This window comes from Xenopus tropicalis, chromosome 7, assembly GCF_000004195.4.
Source record: "Xenopus tropicalis strain Nigerian chromosome 7, UCB_Xtro_10.0, whole genome shotgun sequence".
In the NCBI taxonomy this organism is placed as follows: domain Eukaryota; kingdom Metazoa; phylum Chordata; class Amphibia; order Anura; family Pipidae; genus Xenopus; species Xenopus tropicalis.
Window position 1 is genome coordinate 35902765 of NC_030683.2, and position 18127 is coordinate 35920891.

The 18127-nt window shown below is 35.3% G+C and overlaps 1 protein-coding gene and 1 long non-coding RNA gene across 2 annotated transcripts; both read left to right on the plus strand.

Moving 5' to 3' along the window:
• Positions 1-2244: 2244 nt before the first annotated feature.
• LOC101733424 lies at positions 2245-14262 on the plus strand. The gene is made up of 10 exons (XM_031906718.1): positions 2245-2843; positions 7523-7588; positions 10030-10092; positions 10270-10332; positions 11360-11437; positions 11985-12041; positions 12467-12520; positions 12903-12962; positions 13832-13973; positions 14062-14262. The coding sequence occupies exons 1-10, from the start codon at positions 2645-2647 to the stop codon at positions 14099-14101; spliced, it is 822 nt and encodes a 273-aa protein (XP_031762578.1). The 5' UTR covers positions 2245-2644; the 3' UTR covers positions 14102-14262.
• Positions 14263-14339: 77 nt separating this feature from the next.
• LOC116412305 lies at positions 14340-15865 on the plus strand. Its single transcript, XR_004223651.1, has 2 exons — positions 14340-14725; positions 15684-15865. It is a non-coding gene; the product is annotated as an uncharacterized LOC116412305 (long non-coding RNA).
• Positions 15866-18127: the final 2262 nt, after the last annotated feature.

Here is an 18127-nt window from a genome sequence, read left to right on the forward strand (position 1 = left end):
GATATGGCTGAATGGGACCAGTTATTTATGCTGTCATGTCTTGAACCCTCTGGAACGAATAGCACCTCAAAACAGCCCTGTATATGTACCTCTAATGTTGCTCACTGGGTTTTGCTTTGCAAGTGTAAATGGCCCCTTCTGGGTCTTTTCTGATTTACAATAAGCAGCAAGATGGGGAGATGGTTCCCCCCAGGGAGGGGGGGTTCACCATTAAATTACTTTTAGCATCATGTAGGCAGTGATGAGAGATAAGTGATTTAGTTTTGCAGTTATTGTTTTTACTTTGCAATTTAAAATAACCAATGTTACCTTATTTATTAAACAGATAATCAGATTAAAAAAAAGTGTGATTAGAAACTGTTAATAAAAACTTGAATTTGTGATTTTCTCAAAAAATCCAAAACCTGAAACTGATTAACTAGTTACAATTTTGCCTAGGACAGCTCCAACTGACTATTACGAGGACTTGCAAGCTTTTAGATACATACATTTTACATTCAAGTTTTTTTAACCTAATAAATATCAAAAATATTGACCATTAATTAAATAAATGAAAAAATTTAAATTGCCCCCTTATTGTCACATAAAATAACCAGTTTTAAACAAGCATAGCAAATAAAACATTTAAGAGATTGATCTTTCCTTGCAAATCTGACCTCACTATTAACTATTTCAGTGAGTTAGATGAGGGAAAGACTATCCTACTATTTAAACTTAAACTTAATTCCTTTTTCATTTCTCTTTATTTAGAATGGAGTTCATTCAGTTGCTGCACTTTAACCTTTAAACAAAAATATGGGGACCTGGGGTTTTCTGGATAAGGGGGTCTTTCCGTAATTCGGATCTCCTTAACTTAAGTCTGCTAAAAATAATTTAAATATTGAATCAACTCAATAGGATGTTTTTTCCGGCAATAAGTATTAATTATATCTTAGTTGGGACCGAGTACAAGGCACTGCTTTCTAATTACAGAGAAAAAGAAAAATAATTTCTAAAAATTAGAATTATTTGCTTATAATGGAGTCTATGGAAGATGGCCTTTCCGTAATTCGGAACTCTCTGGATACCGGGTTTCTGGATAAGGGATCCCATACCTGTATATATAACTCAAATGGATGGGGCCCCTAAAGGGATTTTATGACAGATTAAGTCGCACTGTAGCTGTGTTTCGCAAATTTTTCAGCGAAACGGGACAGATTCGCTCATCACTAGAGCTGCCCAATTATATATATGTTTGCCAACCTATTGCTTCAAGATATTAAAGTTTTTAGGGTTTTTTGGGGAGCTATTACTGCTATTTAAGTGATGCAAAATGATGATTCAAGGTTTCACTTTTTTATGAATTTAAGTGTCTGCACTTTTTTGTTGCAGTTTGAAATAAATTATGAAACATTTAAGTTTTTTAATTTGTGGGTTTAGTCGTGGTAGGAAAAAGCTCTAAAACAAAAAACAAATACAAATTTTGATAAACAGCCCCCCCCCCGCAGTGAGCATCTCTCTATGTATGTATATCTTTACTTAAAAAGCGCTACTTATGTACGCAGTGCTGTACAGTAGATAATCCAGTATATATAGGTGTGCATATTTCTACTAAGTGTCCTGAATTTAAGCGAGTGGATAAAAAGGCAAAACCTTAGAGTGATGGCACACAGTAAGACTCGTCACTCAGGGTTAAATCTGTGCTGCCACGGGCAACAATTCTCCTTGAAATACCATCCCTTTCTTTAACATTAGAATTGGTTTGGTTTAATCCTCGCATATATATCAATATTACAGCTAAAAATACATTTATTGGTCAAAAAATAAGGGTTTAAATGGAAGAGTGCATTATTTGCAATGCACACAGTGTAACTTAGCAATAAAGGCTACACCATAAAAATCATGACAGAATCCCTTTATATTCATTCATTTTATCATCACTGCCTTGTCTTTTTTTTGCTGAACAATTGCAATTTATAGTGTTAATTACATGTTAAAATATTAGGTTCATTGCATATGATTGAGGCATAACAGCTCTGTTTAAAAATGTCACTGAAATAACGACTGCTCTGCATCACTTTCTAGTCAAATAACCCCAAGATACTGAGAATGCCTTATGCTATTGCATCTCATATCCTATTGTATTTGAACTAACTGGCATCACAATGGATGTTTAGCTAAATACCAGTACCATGTCAAAAGAGTGATTTTGTTTTTAACATTTCTGTGTCTGTTGATCCAGAACCTAAAAATAAACTTTGTAAACTACTAAAAAAACTTTTTGGCAACAATTGCCTTATTTTATATTGGAAAGGTTTTCAGTCTGTAGCCCTGTAGAGAGCTAGGAATGGCATTCCTAAACTTCTGTTACTGTATAAGAACAAACTTCTGCAGAGTGTATCTGTTATCTGCTGTGCAGCCTGTGTTTTTCTACTTTTTCAGCTTTACTGGCTAACCCCCATGGCTACACAGCAGCTTTTGTATATAAACTATAGTAGTGCTTCTGTAACTGACACTCAAATGTTACCAGTGCAGGGCAACAGTACATTATACTTTAGTTACTTTAAAACACTTTCATTTTGGTGTTACTGTTCCTTTAAGTGTGACATCACAATGGATGTTTTGTTAACTGAGAGATTCCAGTGAGTGTGTGACATCACAATGCATGTTTGGTTCAGTCAGGAGAGCATCCAGACTTTACCATTTACATTTAGACTTCCGTTGGAGACAGACAGTAGAACCTTTTGGGGTTTTACTGTTAGTCTTTGGCGGTAGTTTTTTTGTATTCAACATGGCCAGAGGAAAACAAACCTTTTGGAATTTTCTATTATTTATTCTATTAATAACACTTTACAAAGGATCAGGTATGTTTTTTTTAACATTTTATTCCAGTAAATATTTTAGTTTAATCTATTTTTCTCTGTATTATTATAAAGGTCTTGAGTTTTATGGCAAATCAGGTTTCAGTTCTATTACATTTGAATTCTGATAATTACATTTCATATACTGTATATATTATTTTGCATTTTTGGCTAACCTTTGTAGAGGAGCAGGTATAATATTACTACAGGTATGGGACCTGTTATCCAGAATGCTCGGGACCTGGAATTTTCCAGATCTTTCTGTAATTTGATCTACATACCTAAATTTCTTGAACCCAATATGATTGTTTGCCTCCATTAAGGATTAATTATATTTTATTTAAGGTCAAGTACAAAGTACTCACAGAGAAAAAGTAAATAGTTTTAATATTTAATTAATATAGTGTCCATGCAAGATGGTCTTTCTATAAATCAGAACATTCTGGATAACAGGTTTCCAGATAAATGATTCCATATTATGCTGCCATATATTTGTTGCAAATGTATCTTACTCTGTAGGAAGTCATTAAGATTGTTTTTCTGACAGACAGTAAAACTTTTGTTGATTTCACTGTTAATCTTCAGCTGTAGATTTTTTTTAATTAATTTTTTTATTCAATATGGCAAGAAAAAAATAGAACTCTTTGGTATTTTATACTATTAATCTTGTTAGCAAACCTTTGTAGTGTAGCAGGTGTGTTATACCTGTATTATGCTGCCATATGAAATCAAAAAATATTTTCATTTATTGTGTTGGGTTGAAAACCCCACATACTGTTCTTCCACTTTAGCTTATTCTTCCGCTTCTTCTTCTTAGCGCCCCCCATTTTCTAAACGCTACTCCTCCTACAGTTTTAGGGGTACAATACCCAAACTCTCCACACTTCTTCGCCCTATAGCGGAGCAGGTTGCTTGTGCTTTTCTAAGCGATCCCGCCCCCCGTCTTTTTGTGGCGCCGCCCCGAACCCCCCAATTTTCCCATTGACTTTGACAGGGAAGATTTTAAAACTGCTGCCACGCTTACAGCTTTGAAGCTACACCCCCCAAACTTGAATAACACAATCATGGGGTCACCCCGAATGAAACAGCAACATTTGTTGGATGACCCCAAAGTGGGAGGGGCAAACAACAGCCAATCAAATTTTAATCATTGACTTTAATGGGGAAATTGAAACTGCTTTGAGGCCACACTCCCCAAACTTGAATCACATAGTCATGGGCTCAGCCTGAATGAAAATAGGATGATTATTGGATGCCCAAAAGTGGGCGGAGCTGTGAACCGCCAATCAGATTTTACCTATTGATTTGGCGGAAATTCAGCCTGCTGCCATTCTCACAGTAATAACACCGGGGTCCCCAAACTTTTTACACTTGGTCACTAGGGGACTGCAGTTTAAGTTAGTGGGCGGAGCCACCAACAGCCAATCAAATTTCACCTATTGATTTTTATTGGTTTGATGCCAGATTTTCCAAACTTTGCATAGTAAGTCACTGGGTGACTACGCATTCAGGTTTTTTTTTTTTTTTTTAAATGCAAAGTGGGAGGGGCCAACAACAGCCAATCATATTGTACCCATTGACTTTTATGGGGAAATTGAAACTGCTGCCAATCTTACAGCTTTGAGGCCACACTCCCCAAACTTGAATCACACAGTCATGGGCTCAGCCTGAATGAAAATATGATGATTGTTGGATGCCCAAAAGTGGGCGGAGATGTGAACAGTCAGATTTTACCTATTGACTTGGCAGAAATCCAACCTGCTGTCATTCTCACAGTAATAACACGGGGTACCCAAACTTTGCAGAGTTAGGCACCAGGTAACTGTGGTTCAAGGTAAGAAAAAGTGGGCGGAGCCACCAAAAGCCAATCAGAGTTTACCTATTGACTTTTAATGGGGAAATTCAATCTGCTGCCATTCTCACAGAATTAACACCAGGGTCCCCAAACTTTTAGTTTTGAAAAGTGGGCGGACCCACCAGCAACCAATCAGATTTCACCTATTGATTTTTATTGGTTTGTTGCCAGTTCCAAAACTTTGCATAGTCAGACACTGGGTGACTACGCATTTAAGGTTTTTTGTATTTTTGTAAGTGGGTGGAGCCACCAACAGCCAATCAGATTTTACCTATTGACTCTAAATGGGGAAATTCAACCTGCTGCCATTCTCACAGTATTAACACCAGGGTCCCCAAACTTTTCACAGTTGGTCACTAGAGAACTACAGTTTTAGTTTTGAAAAAGTGGGCGGGGCAACCAACAGCCAATCAGATTTCACCTATTGAATTTATTTGGTTTGATGCCAGTTCGCAAACTTTGCACAGTCAGTCACTGCGTGACTTTGTACTCAAGGTTAGAAAAAGTGGGCGGGGCCGCCAAAAGCCAATCACATTTCTTTCATTGTTTTCAGTGGGAAAATTTTAACTGCTGCCATTCTCACGTTTAATGTCAGGGTCCCCAAACTTTGCACAGTTTGTCACTAGGTGACTATGTTCCAAGTTTATAAAAGTGGGTGGGGCCAACAACAACCAATTAGATTTCACCTATAGACTTCATATGTTTAAATTTAAACTGCGGCCATTCTTTAAATATTAATACTAAGGTCTCCAAACTTTGCAGAGCTAGTCACCTGGTAACTGCAGTTTAGAGTTAGAAAAAGTGGGTGGAGCCAACAACAGCCAATCAGATTTTACCTATTGATTTTCAATGGGAAATTCAACCTGCTGCCATTTTCACAGTATTAACACCAGGGTCACTAGGGGACTGCATTTTTAGGTTTTAAAAAGTGGGTGGAGCAACCAACAGCCAATCAGACTTCACCTATTGAATTTTTTTGGTTTATATTTAAAATGTTGCTTTGCTCACACTATTTATGTCAGGGTTCCCAAACAAGTGGGAGGAGCCACCAACAGCCAATCCATTTCCACCTATTAGATTTCATTGGTTTATATTTAAACTGATGCCATTATTTAAATATTAATTCTAGGGTTGTTAAAGTTTCCAGAGTATTTGCCATTCAAAGTTAGAAAAAAAAGTGGGCGGAGCCACCAACAGCCAATAACATTTTACCTATTAACTTTCAATGGTGAAGTGTAAAATGCTGCCAGTCCCACAATTTTTATGCCTGAGTCCCCAAAATTTGCAAAGTTGGTCACTGGGGGACTCAAGTTCAAAAATAGGAAAAGTAGGTTCAGCCAATCAGATTTCATCCATTGAATTCTTTTGCTTTAAATTTAAAATGCTGTCATTCTCAAACTATTTATGCCAGGGTGCCCACTGTTTGTCACTGGGTGACTTCGAGTTCCAGGTTAGAAAAAGGGGGTGGAGCCACCAACCACCAATCTGATGTCGTTGACTTTCAGTGGGGAAATTTAAATTGCTGCCATTCAGACACTATTAAAACCAGGGTCTCCAAACTTTGCACAGTGGTTTTTACTGTATAACTGTGGTCCAAGGTTAGAGAAAGTGGGCGGAGCCCATTCAGTGACTTCATGTTTTTCAACCCAACATGAAGTTTGTTCTCAAACTTCCCTTTCTAGTTTCATTACTGCTCCTTTAAAATCATGTTAATCATAATTCTGCTAAATCATAAAACTGACTCATAAATGAATGTAATTTTTTTAATATACACTTCCCATTAGTTATGTTATGACTCATTTGTTATCACTCAAATGTTACCAGTGCAGGGCAACAGTACAGTATACTTTAGTTACTTTAAAACACTTTCATTTTGGTGTTACTGTTCCTTTAAGTGTGACATCACAGTGGATGTTTTGTTAACTGAGAGATTACAATGAGTGTGTGACATCACAATGCATGTTTGGTTCAGTCAGGAGAGAATCCAGACTTTACCATTTACATTTAGACTTCCGTTAGAGACAGACAGTAGAACCTTTTGGGGTTTTACTGTTAATCTTCAGCGGTAGTTTTTTTGTATTAAACATGGCCAGAGGAAAACAAACCTTTTGGTATTTTCTACTATTTATTCTATTAATAACCCTTTGCAGAGGATCAGGTATGTTTTTTTTCAACATTTTATTCCAGTAAATATTGTAGTTTAATCTATTTTTTTTAATGTATTATTATAAAGGTCTTGAGTTTTTTGGCAATTTATGTTTAATAGTGTCAGTAAAAAGTATTTTTTTAATTATTTGATTAAAATAGTGCCCATGCAAAATGGCCTTCCTGTAAATCAGAACATTCTGGATAACAGGTTTCCAGATAAGGGATTCCATATTGTGCTGCCATATATTTCATGCATATGTATCTTACTCTGTAAGATGTTATTAAGATCTTCAGCTGTAGATATTTTTTTTTAATTAATTTTTTATTCAATATGGCAAAAAAAAATAGAACTCTGGTATTTTATACTATTAATCTTGTTAGCAAACCTTTGTAGAGTAGCAGGTATTTTTTTTTTTTAACTTTCCAGGATAATAGATTATCCAGATAATGCAACCCATACCTGTATTATGCTGCCATATAAAATAAAAAAAATATTTTCATTTATTTAATTACTGCTCCTTTAATATCATGTTAATCATAATTCTGCTAAATCATAAAACTGAATGTCATTTTTTAATATACACTTCCCATTAGTTATGTTATCACTCATTTGTATCTTGTAGTCTAAAACCTAAAGGTATATATGTATATATGAACTGATTTTTATTTTTTAATTTAGCTACAAAAAAACATGCTACAGATGCAACAACTGAAACAAGCATTGAAGAAAGCTCAGACATAGAAAGTAAGTATAATCTTTTTTTTTTACACACTTAACCCATTTACCAGCCACATTTAAATAAATATATATATGCATTGCTCTATATATATATATATATATATATATATTTACACAAATTAGTGATGAGCAAATCTGTCCCATTTGGCTTTGCCGAAAAATTAAAGAATCTACGTGCAACTTTTTGTTAAAGCAAAAAACAATGGCCATTTTTTCATGGCTACTGCGCAACTTTTTTTTTTTTTTTTACACAAGCTGTGTTTTTTCTCTTCAATTGCATTACAATCAGTGGGCATTTTTTCTCAAGTTTTTTTTCACTCCAAATACGTTTAGAGAATAGGCTTTTCTGCAGTGTTTTCTCATTTTTTTTCTGTAAATTTTTGACAATTTGTGAAAACATTTGCCAATCGCTGGCAAAAAAATGTGTTCATCAATATATATATATATATGTGTCTATTATATATAGTGCTGTGTGCACTAGTAGTATTTTATAAATAGAGCTATACATACTGACCAGATCAATCACTAATATAACTGCAACTATTGAGTTACATGTGTTTCTACATCCTTTCTCAAGGATTATGTATAGTGATGAGCGAATCTGTCCTATTTCGCTTCGCCAAAAACATTGCGAAACTTTAAAAAGATTAGCGAAACGGCGAAAATGACGCACGTCAAAAAAATTCTCGCCCGTGGCTATTCTTTTGACGCCCGCGACTACTCTTTTTAGATGCGCGACTATTCTTTTGACGTGGCCGAAAATTTTTGGACGCGCAGCAAATTTTTTAATCTGTTTCATGAAACAATCCGCCAATGGCGAAACGCAGAAATTCGCCGCAAAGCCATGCCTGGCGAAACATTTAGCCCATCACTAATTATGGACCAAATGAGGAACAAAACATTGGGCACATAATTATAAATATAAAATTTGTATATATATATTTCTTACATAAGGGAGTGCTGGCCCAGTCATCTTCTCTTATAACCATTTCTGACCTTTACATCCTGCATTTTGGTTGTCGAACGTGGGCAACAAGCATATTGTCCTTGTGTGTGCATGCCTATATATATATTCAGAATGTTTCTTGTTTAAAGGGGTAGTTCTCGTTCAGGTTAACATGTAGGGGCACATTTACTAACCCACGAATCCGAATTGGAAAAATTCCGATTGGAAAACGAACATTTTGCGACTTTTTCGTATTTTTTGCGATTTTTTCGGCGCCTTTACGACTTTTCGGAAATTGTCGCGACTTTTTCGTTACCAATACGATTTGCGCGAAAAAACGCGAGTTTTTCGTAGCCATTACGACTTGCGCGAAAAAACGTGCCTTTTTCGTAACCATTCCGAAAGTTGCGCAAAATCTGGTGATTTTTTTTCGTAGCGTTAAAACTTAAAAGGCGCGACTTTTCGCTTAAGTTTTAACGCTACAAAAAAATCGCAACATTTTTCGCAACTCTCGGAATGGCTACGAAAAAGGCGCGACTTTTCGCGCAAGTTTTAACGCTACGAAAAAATCGCCATTCGGAATGGCAACGAAAAAGTCGCGACAATTCTCCGAAAAATCGCAAAATACCGATCATTACGAAAAAAACGCAATCGGACGCATTCGGCCCGTTCGTAGGTTAGTAAATGTGCCCCTTAGTATGTTATAAAATGGGCTGTTCTTAGTACATTTTTAATTGGTCTTAATTTTTTATAGTTTGTTTAATTATCTGCTTTCAAATGGGGGTCACAGACCCCAGAAGCCCAAAAACTATTGTTCTGCTGGCTAGAATTTTATTGTTATTTCTACTTTTAATTACTTATATTTCCATTTAGGCCCTTCTCTATTTATATTTCAGTCTCTCTTTCAAACCACGTTAAACCTAAGTTAAATTAAACCCTAGCAACCAGATAGCTGCTGAAATTTAAAACTGGAGAAGATGCCATACAAAAAGCTAAATAATTAAAAAAACGCAAATAAAAACGAAGACCAATTGCAACTAGTCTCAGAACAGCATTCTCAACACAACACTAAAAATTAAAGACAACCCCTTTAATGTCATAAAATTAAACTTTATTTAAGCCCATTTGTCACAATCAGTGATTTTATCTATTCTACTACATACCATCTTGTGGGTCAGTACCTAAGAATGCTAAATAAATATGGAGAAATGGATACTTTTTTTCATTTTCAAAATAGACTGTGGCACTGTTATTTTGTATTTGATGATTTTAAAGGCACGTTGTTTATCAAAGATCTCAAATGGGTTAATCATAATTGTTTTAAGTGAATGTAAAAAGCTCCATTGCGATCCCCATTTATCTATTCATTGTCAAACAAGTTAAAATCATGTAATAAACGTGGCTGGGCTGGGGCAACATTTCCACAACGATACTGCATAGGAGGTAACCAAACACGCATCAGATATTCTTGAGGTGTAACATTTTTTATTTCTTACATTAGGAATAATCAAGGATTTTTTGAAACAGTCTGAAGATGTTACTGGGAAAACCACATCTGTGCAAAGTAAGATTTAAGCGATGTTTTATATTTTCACTTTTGATTGGAGATTTTTTAAAGTGAAAAGCTCCATCGAGATCCCCATTTTTCTATCTATTGTCAAGCAAGTTAAAATCATGTAAATAACACATATCAGATATTCTTGAGGTATAACATAACATTCATTTTTTTTCCTTACATTAGGTATAACTAAGGATTATGTCAAAAAATATGAAGATGTTACTGGGAAAACGACACCTGTGGAAAGTAAGATTTAAGTGATGTTTTATATTTTCACTTTTGATTGGAGGAGATTTTATCAGTAACATACCCAGCAACACAGGAAGGGGTAGTGTTATAATATGAGCAGATTCCTCCCTTCTAATAACCAAGTGCAACCAGAGAGAATATTACATTCCTTCATTCATGGTTGCTGTTGCTTAATGAACCAGAGCATATTGTATGTGCATAAACATTTTACATTTCTTATATCTCTGTAATAATAAAGCAGTACAGGTATAGGACCTGTTATCCAGAATGCTCGGGAACAAGGGTATTCCGGATAATGGGTCTTTCTGTAATTTGGATCTCCATACCTTAAATCTACTAAAAAATCATTTAAACAGTAAATAACCCCAATAGGATTGTTTTGCCTCCAATAAGGATTATTATTATCTTAGTTAGGATCAATTACAAGGTACTGTCTTATTACTACAGAGAAAAAGGATATCAGTTTTAAAATTCTGAACTATTTGATTAAAATGGAGTCTATGGGAGACAGCCTTTCCGTAATTCGGAGCTTTCTGAATAACGGGTTTCCAGATAAGGGATCGCATACCTGTACCTTCTAGTTGATCATAACTAAGCTGCATGAATCCAAAATTGTGCAAAACAATCTTATTGGGTTTACTCCATGTTTAAATGATTTTTTACCTGAAATAAGTTATAATAAACCAAATTACAGGAATAATCCCTTATCCTAAAAACCCCAGGTCGCAAGCAGCATTCGGGATTATAGATCCTATACCGATACTATACCTCCCATTGTAGTCTGTAAACCAATTTAGTTTTTCTACATTTTAGTTAAGCTGAGTCAAATCAGGTGAACTCTATGTACCCATCTATTTGGCTTTCCTCTATATAGTAATGATATCACTAATTAATCATTTCATGTGGCAGGATAGTGATCATTTGCCCTGGTCTAATAACACACAGCAAGAGATTTGTACCGTATCACTATATATATTGCATGATAGAGATATTCTCAAGTTAAGAATGTTTTATTATTTTTCAGTTTCAAACACAGAAGATGACAGTGACACATATTTCGATGAAACTGAAAAAAGCATAATTAAGGAAAGAAGGATTCAAGGTATGTGTTTATTTATTGATTTTAATTTGAATGGATAAGATTTTTTTCATCATTACACCCAACATTACACCTAACAATACATGATCAGGGTTGTGTAGTAACCTAAATAATGCGTGCCCTGGTCTAGTAACCCAAAGCAATAGACTGGAGGATTATATATTCATGAAGGAAAGTACATCAGTTGACTAAAAGGTAACTTCTTATTGGTTGCTGTGAGTTTTTACAACGGAGCAAACAGTGCTCCAACCCACTGCACAAGGTGCACAACATTTTTTGGTTAACTTTTAATTCCACACAGATCTTTATTGATATTGAAACCTGAGAGTGATTTCTATATATGAATGTTTCATACATAAACTTCCAATTATCATGTTTATGTAAATTACATTGGGTTAAGACTAAAAAATACTTTTTTCACAATGTAATAATAATAATATTGTAATTATTCCTGCTTAGTTAACCTATATAATTAATAAGACATACAGACAGATATGCTTGAGCTATTCTTAAGGTATAAATAATCTTTTTTTCTATTTATTTAATTCAGATGCAACTAAAGCTCCTAAAGTGGAAGACAGCACTGAGGCAAGCAAATATGAAGAAAGTAAGAATAATAACTTGAAGGGATTTTATTAGTAACTTAATTTAATAGGTGTAATGTAGTAAGATTGTCAAATGTTACCTTCCTCTAGCAGCCCACTGTAACCAGATAACTGTATCCCTAAATGTAATGGCACTAGCCCAGCAGACTGCTGTATCATTGCTATGGGTTACTGGGCATAGACTTTGCACCATGTTGCTGCATATAACATGTACTATGGTCATTTCCTGTTTTAGCTCCTAACTTCGATGTTAGCAGCTTATCCTTATTAAAGGGAAAGTATACCAGAGTCAACCTGATGCCTTTGCTCTGTGCAGCATTTCTTTCCTATATGGGAACCATAAAAAAGACCATGTAGCACTGCAAAAAAACAATGACTCTTGAAATATAATTAAATTACATAGCCCTTTTATTTCTTCCCAATTTAGCAACAGATAAACAAGAGGAGGATGTAGAAGTAATAACTAGTGGAGTCGAGAGACGTAAGAGTTTTGCAATTCTACTTTCTTATACACATTACCATTTTAACTGACTAGTAAGCAATCCTTTATTTTAGCCGAGTTCATTTCTATTAACAACAAACCAAGCAACTGGATGAGTTGCAGTATCAAGAATGTTCCTTAAATAGTTTAACAGTTTCCAAACATAGGTGGAAGCCCTATAAATTATGCTCTCACATCCATAGATGTCCAAAACCTGTATCAGCACTGTATGTAAATGTCCTTGTAGTGCAACAAAAAAAAAACTTGTATTAACCTTTTTGGCCTCAGAAAAAGGCATTAAAAACATTTGTTTGCTATAAGTAATACATGCTTCTGGAATATTTTATAATGAAACATAATATTTTTTCTTTTCTCAAACCAGAAATCGCTAACCAGATGAGCTCCATCATGACAACTACAACGGAAGCCCCATCAGAAAAAGGTAAACAAACCTTTCATGTGCCCTGTTTAATTCAACTTATACTTAAAACTATGCATTTGTTGCTTATTAGAACAGTAGGTTGAGCATGCTTTCACTATACTCCTTTTTCTGCAGATTACGCTAAAGATAATCGTGTGTGTGTATGTGTCTTGTCTGTCTGTCTGTGTGTGTCTATTTGTTTGTTTGTGTGTGGGTCTGTCTGCAAGTATAAAAGTGCTCAAAAATCTGAATATATAGAAGCGGTTTTATGACCACAAGTGCAGCTGCATTCACACAAATTTTTCCAAAGTCAGCTGCACATGAGACCTTATTCTTTAAAAGTACTTGCATTCAAATGTGCAGTTTGCACTTTTATATAGTTGCGCGTGGTGGCAATCAGTCCTTCCTGCCTTCAGTTCTGATTGAGCAGTTGCACAACTTTTGACAGTGACTCTGGCAGTACGGCCACCTCCATACCAAGCAGTACTGTAGCCCCAGGGTTCCCTAAGAGCCCTGCATCAATTGGCCTAGCTGCAGCACTATTGTGTCGGATTTATGGCTAAGTGCAAGAGCAAATACAGTGAAACTGCACTTTGCTTACTGTTCTTGCATAAATGGCCCCTATACCGTTCTATTGTGTTCCTTCAAGAAAGATACGTATAGGTTAGCAGATGGCTAAACCATAAAATTGCATCATATTGTTTATATTCTAATGGAATATCTGTGCTTGAAATAATCTGGGCCAAAAATAAATATTATTTATTCGTATTATTTACATTTACTTTTGTATGTCTGTTTACTTGGAAATAAAGTATAGTCAAATTTCAAAAAATTAACTTGTACAAATGCTTTGTAGTAAGGATTTGCCTAATAATATTATTTCTATACAGAGAAAATCCTAATGATGGTAGAAGACTTGGAGAGCAACAATCAAATGAATCTGATTATCATTTGTTCAGTCCTGGGAAGTGGATTTTTAATAGTGATTGCCATATTGCTGTGCATAGCAAGGTCCCTTTCAAAATTATCCAGGTATTATTTTAAGTGTTTTCTTAATTTGCTGTTGTTGAGAAGCTTGCTCTGGTACTAATATGCTTTTTTTTTTTCTTGTTAATTCTAGAGAAAAGGACCAACTGTCTGAGGCAGAACAAGGTAAATAAGTTTAGCAAATATATAAATATATTGAACAAGTATGGAATCTATTATTTTGAATACATATGGGGTATTTTTAGAATATAGAATATCATACCTTTAAATGACATTTAAAAAAAAAATGGGATTTAAAGTTACTTCCTTATTATTAAAGAATTGGTTTTAGCTCTATAAATCTAAGCAATGTTTAAGAGCCGTGAAATATAAAGATATCAATACCCGTGTTGTTTGTTCTTGCAGGAAGTTTATAATGACTTTATTATGGAACATCACATCAGAAATTAAAATCCACAGAAATGCATTTTATGTTTAAAAACCCTCCATTACCCCCCTCAGTCTAGTGTAACAATGGGCTGAGGGGTGGTGGTGCAATGCAACAATAGGATCAAATATAAAAATAATACTCTAGCCTATTGTTGCATTGCAATGACCCCCAATCCCAGACTAGGACATGAATAAGATCTGACCTAAATCCGAATGTACTGCTGGGTGAGGGAGTGGGTATGTGGGAGGGGGAGGGTTTTAAAAATGCTCCTCTGATGGATATTAATACCTGATACTGACAAGACACTTCTAGTGAAAATCACATCGAATCATTGAATGCTATCAAAGTTCATAAGCTTCTGGAATCGGTAAGTTCTTCTTCTTATTTTTATTTTTAATATTTTACAAGTAGAAAGTTGTCTGATAGAGAACTGTGGGTAGAAAAACAAATGAATTTGCACTATAACACAAGGGCAAGGAAAAGTGAATGAGCATAGCAATTTTATTTTTAAATCGAGACCCCCTTAAGGTGGCCATACACGTTAAGATCCGCTCGCTTGGCGAGGTCGCCAAGCAAGCATATCTTCTCCCGATATCCCGTTGCGGTCCCCCGATCCTACTGAATTTTTTAACCTGCCCGATCGATATCTGGCCGATTTCAGGCCAGATAACGGTTGGGCAGGCCCATTGTTGCTGCCCCTACATGGGCCGATAAGCTGGCGAATTGGTCTAAGAGACCGATATCAGCAGCTACAATCGGCCCGTGTATGGCCACCTTTTGTTTTTTGAGCTTCAGTTTTGTGGTTGGATCACAGATTTTGTTATTTAATGAATTTGTACATTTTTGAGATTTTATTGGATTTTAGGCAATTTTCCAAAATTTTACCAAAACCATTAACTTTAGGAAAGCTTTCCGTGCAGTTTGGCAGTTCAGAGCAAAAAAACTTATTTACTTATTTTAGATTTGTCAGAATGTGTACTTCTCAAAAATGTATGGTTTGTGGGGGGTAAACGTAGCATTAGTGGACTTTTTGACCTTGAAATCTGAAATATGCAGATTTCTGGATGTTGCTTTGGAAATTTCATAGTGTACTGCTGGGAGTTTTTGTCAGAAATCATAAAACTATAAATATTTACCATGTTCGACAGGCAAGGAACTTTCTGAATCAGTTGTATTTTCCCATATAAAATAAATTATGCTTCTGATATACATATATGTAATACCCAAATCTGCAACCACTTTTGAGAGCTGAAATAAACGTACAACCCACATTCCGACATCCTGACATGTACTTAATAAATGATTCTTTATTTGTTCTTCCACAGATCACTACAAAATACTTCACCAACTGCTTGTTATTGGATGAAGGCACCAAGATTTCAAGATCTAGAAAGGAACTGTATTAGTGGCAGTGATCACACAGCGACTATACCGGTGATAATGCTGGTGCCAATTTTATGAAGTTACTTATTTCTTTCAGGAAATAAATAAAATGAACTTTTGTTCATTATGCATTGTGGTGTATTCGAATCATTTTAGGGTATTTGAGAATAGGGTGTGTGAATTCCTTCAAAATCATATTGTATATTCTTTTCCATATTGTATATTCTTTTCCATATTTTGACTAAAGGGATCAGGCATATTAATGTTAAAAATGCTGTCATCTTCTTTATAAGAAGCAACGGGTTGGGTTTTTTCCACATATTATTTTTTTAAAAATTGACCTACCTGTTCCCCTTAGGAGGTAGTAACTGGTCAAAAATCCATTAGCACTTCCAGTGAAAAAAACTCATTACAAAAAATTGGTATTGCACATAAAAACACTATTTAGAATAACACTAGCATAGGAACGGTCCAAATAAATAAAACATCTCAGAAAAGTTGCCCGTGCTTAATGAGATAACCTCCCTCCCTAGACTGACATTGCTGTCCAATTATACAGTACATATGTCTGACTTTGCCTGTCTAACTGATGCATGGGAACCAAGACTAATGTGAAAAACTCTTATAGGAACTGTATAACAATATCAAATATATAATAATAATAAGCAGTTCAGTCTAGGAAAGTCATGCATTACATCACGTTACCAACACATGCATTTATTTATCAATTTTTGAGTTTGTGAATTTTAAAGTTTTTTCACGAATGTTTGCTAACTTATTTTAAAAAATTCAAATGTGGTATGAATAAACAAAAAAATCAAATACCTCGGAATCTGTGAGTTTACAAACTTGAAAAACTCGAAAAGTGGCTTGATTTTTGCCTACGACAACTCCCATTGACTACTACATAAACTCACAAGCGTTTAGATGCCAGTTTTACATTCAAATTATGTGATTATTTGCACTTAATAAATATCGAACATTCAAGTTCGGAGTTTTACCGTGAAAAAATTTTAACGATGATAAATCATCTCTATATGTGTTATCCAGGATGAGGCATCGGGTCACGTTTACTAAGGTGCAAATTTTCGCCTCTGGAAGCTTCACCACACTTCATGCAACTACTTCAGTTGGTAATTCGTCACGAATACGCAATTTTTCGTCAGTGATTTTTTTCCAGCGTGTACTTTTTCTGGCGAATTTTCTCAAGCGGTGCTATCTCTAGCGTCTGTGAGCTAGTGTTAATTGAAATCACTGGCTATATACAGGACAAATGTGTGTATTTATTAATGATGCTGCTGAACTTGGTGAAAGTGGCCAATTATTTTTCTAAATGTCCATGGAACCAAAAGGAAGACTAACTCTCTTATCAGCTGCAGTAAGAACAAAGTCAGACGCAGAAAAAAATATTATTGTTACAGTTCAACAACATTAACAAGCAATTTCTAACAAACCGCAACACAAGGGTTGACATTTCTGAGGGCATTAATACCTGGACAAACAGATATGTTAATGACTTTAATGAACCACAAACAATTAACAGGTTACGATAATATTATTTATTTATAATTTGAGTATTTAAAAAAACACACACAATGAATCTTTGTGGGAGGAAGGCAGTCAGCATGTGTAAAATGCAGTCAGTAACAATACAGGAGGGGTTAAAATAAGGTGGAGTCAAATATGTTTTACATTAACAGCTTATAGAAAGAATACCACTTTAAATAGGAATAAACGCATGTGAATATGACGTCAGGATTCCATGTCACCGACACAGCCACTTTGCGGATCTAGTTTTATCAATTTACAAGTCAGAACCAGGCGAAATAGACTGACAAAAATGGGAAAGAAGAGAAAATTTTACCATTCATAAATTACTGAATTTTTGCTTCTTCGTCTGAGCGAAAATTCGCCGGCCGAAACTGTGCTAAAGTTCTCTACCGCTGAAAGTTCTCCATTGCCTTTTGGTAAATCTCTGCGAATGCGCTGCCAATTGTCTTTTCCTTGAATTTTCACCAGAAAAAGACAATTAGCCCTTTAGTAAATATGCCCCATTGTCTCTTATTTCTATTACAGTACATCAGATGATGGCAGAAAATTAGAGGGTCACTTATGACTGCAAGTTCAGTTGTGCAAATGTTCCCTTATTAATTACATGAACAAATACCCTTCATTAAAGTGACTTCTTTCAAATGGGATATGATGCTCTTGCACTCAGCAGTGCTCAGTCCGTGCCTCCTCCTGTTCAGAATTAAGAGCAGTGCGCCTATTGAAACCCTGAAGCTGACGGCTCCCCTAGCCGCCAGTTGACTAATCACACTTATTTCTAAAGAATCACGCAAACACATCCTTTCCACTGTGATTGGCACAAGTGATGCCGGCAGCA

What these genes read in the sequence shown, in the direction of transcription:
- LOC101733424 (XM_031906718.1), top strand. Translation starts at nt 2,645, where the DNA reads ATGTTTGGTTCAGTCAGGAGAGCATCCAGACTTTACCATTTACATTTA. An exon ending in AACTAGTGGAGTCGAGAGAC is followed by an intron (nt 12,521 to 12,902) that starts GTAAGAGTTTTG and finishes TTCTCAAACCAG; the next exon opens with AAATCGCTAACCAGATGAGC. An exon ending in TCCCTTTCAAAATTATCCAG is followed by an intron (nt 13,974 to 14,061) that starts GTATTATTTTAA and finishes TGTTAATTCTAG; the next exon opens with AGAAAAGGACCAACTGTCTG.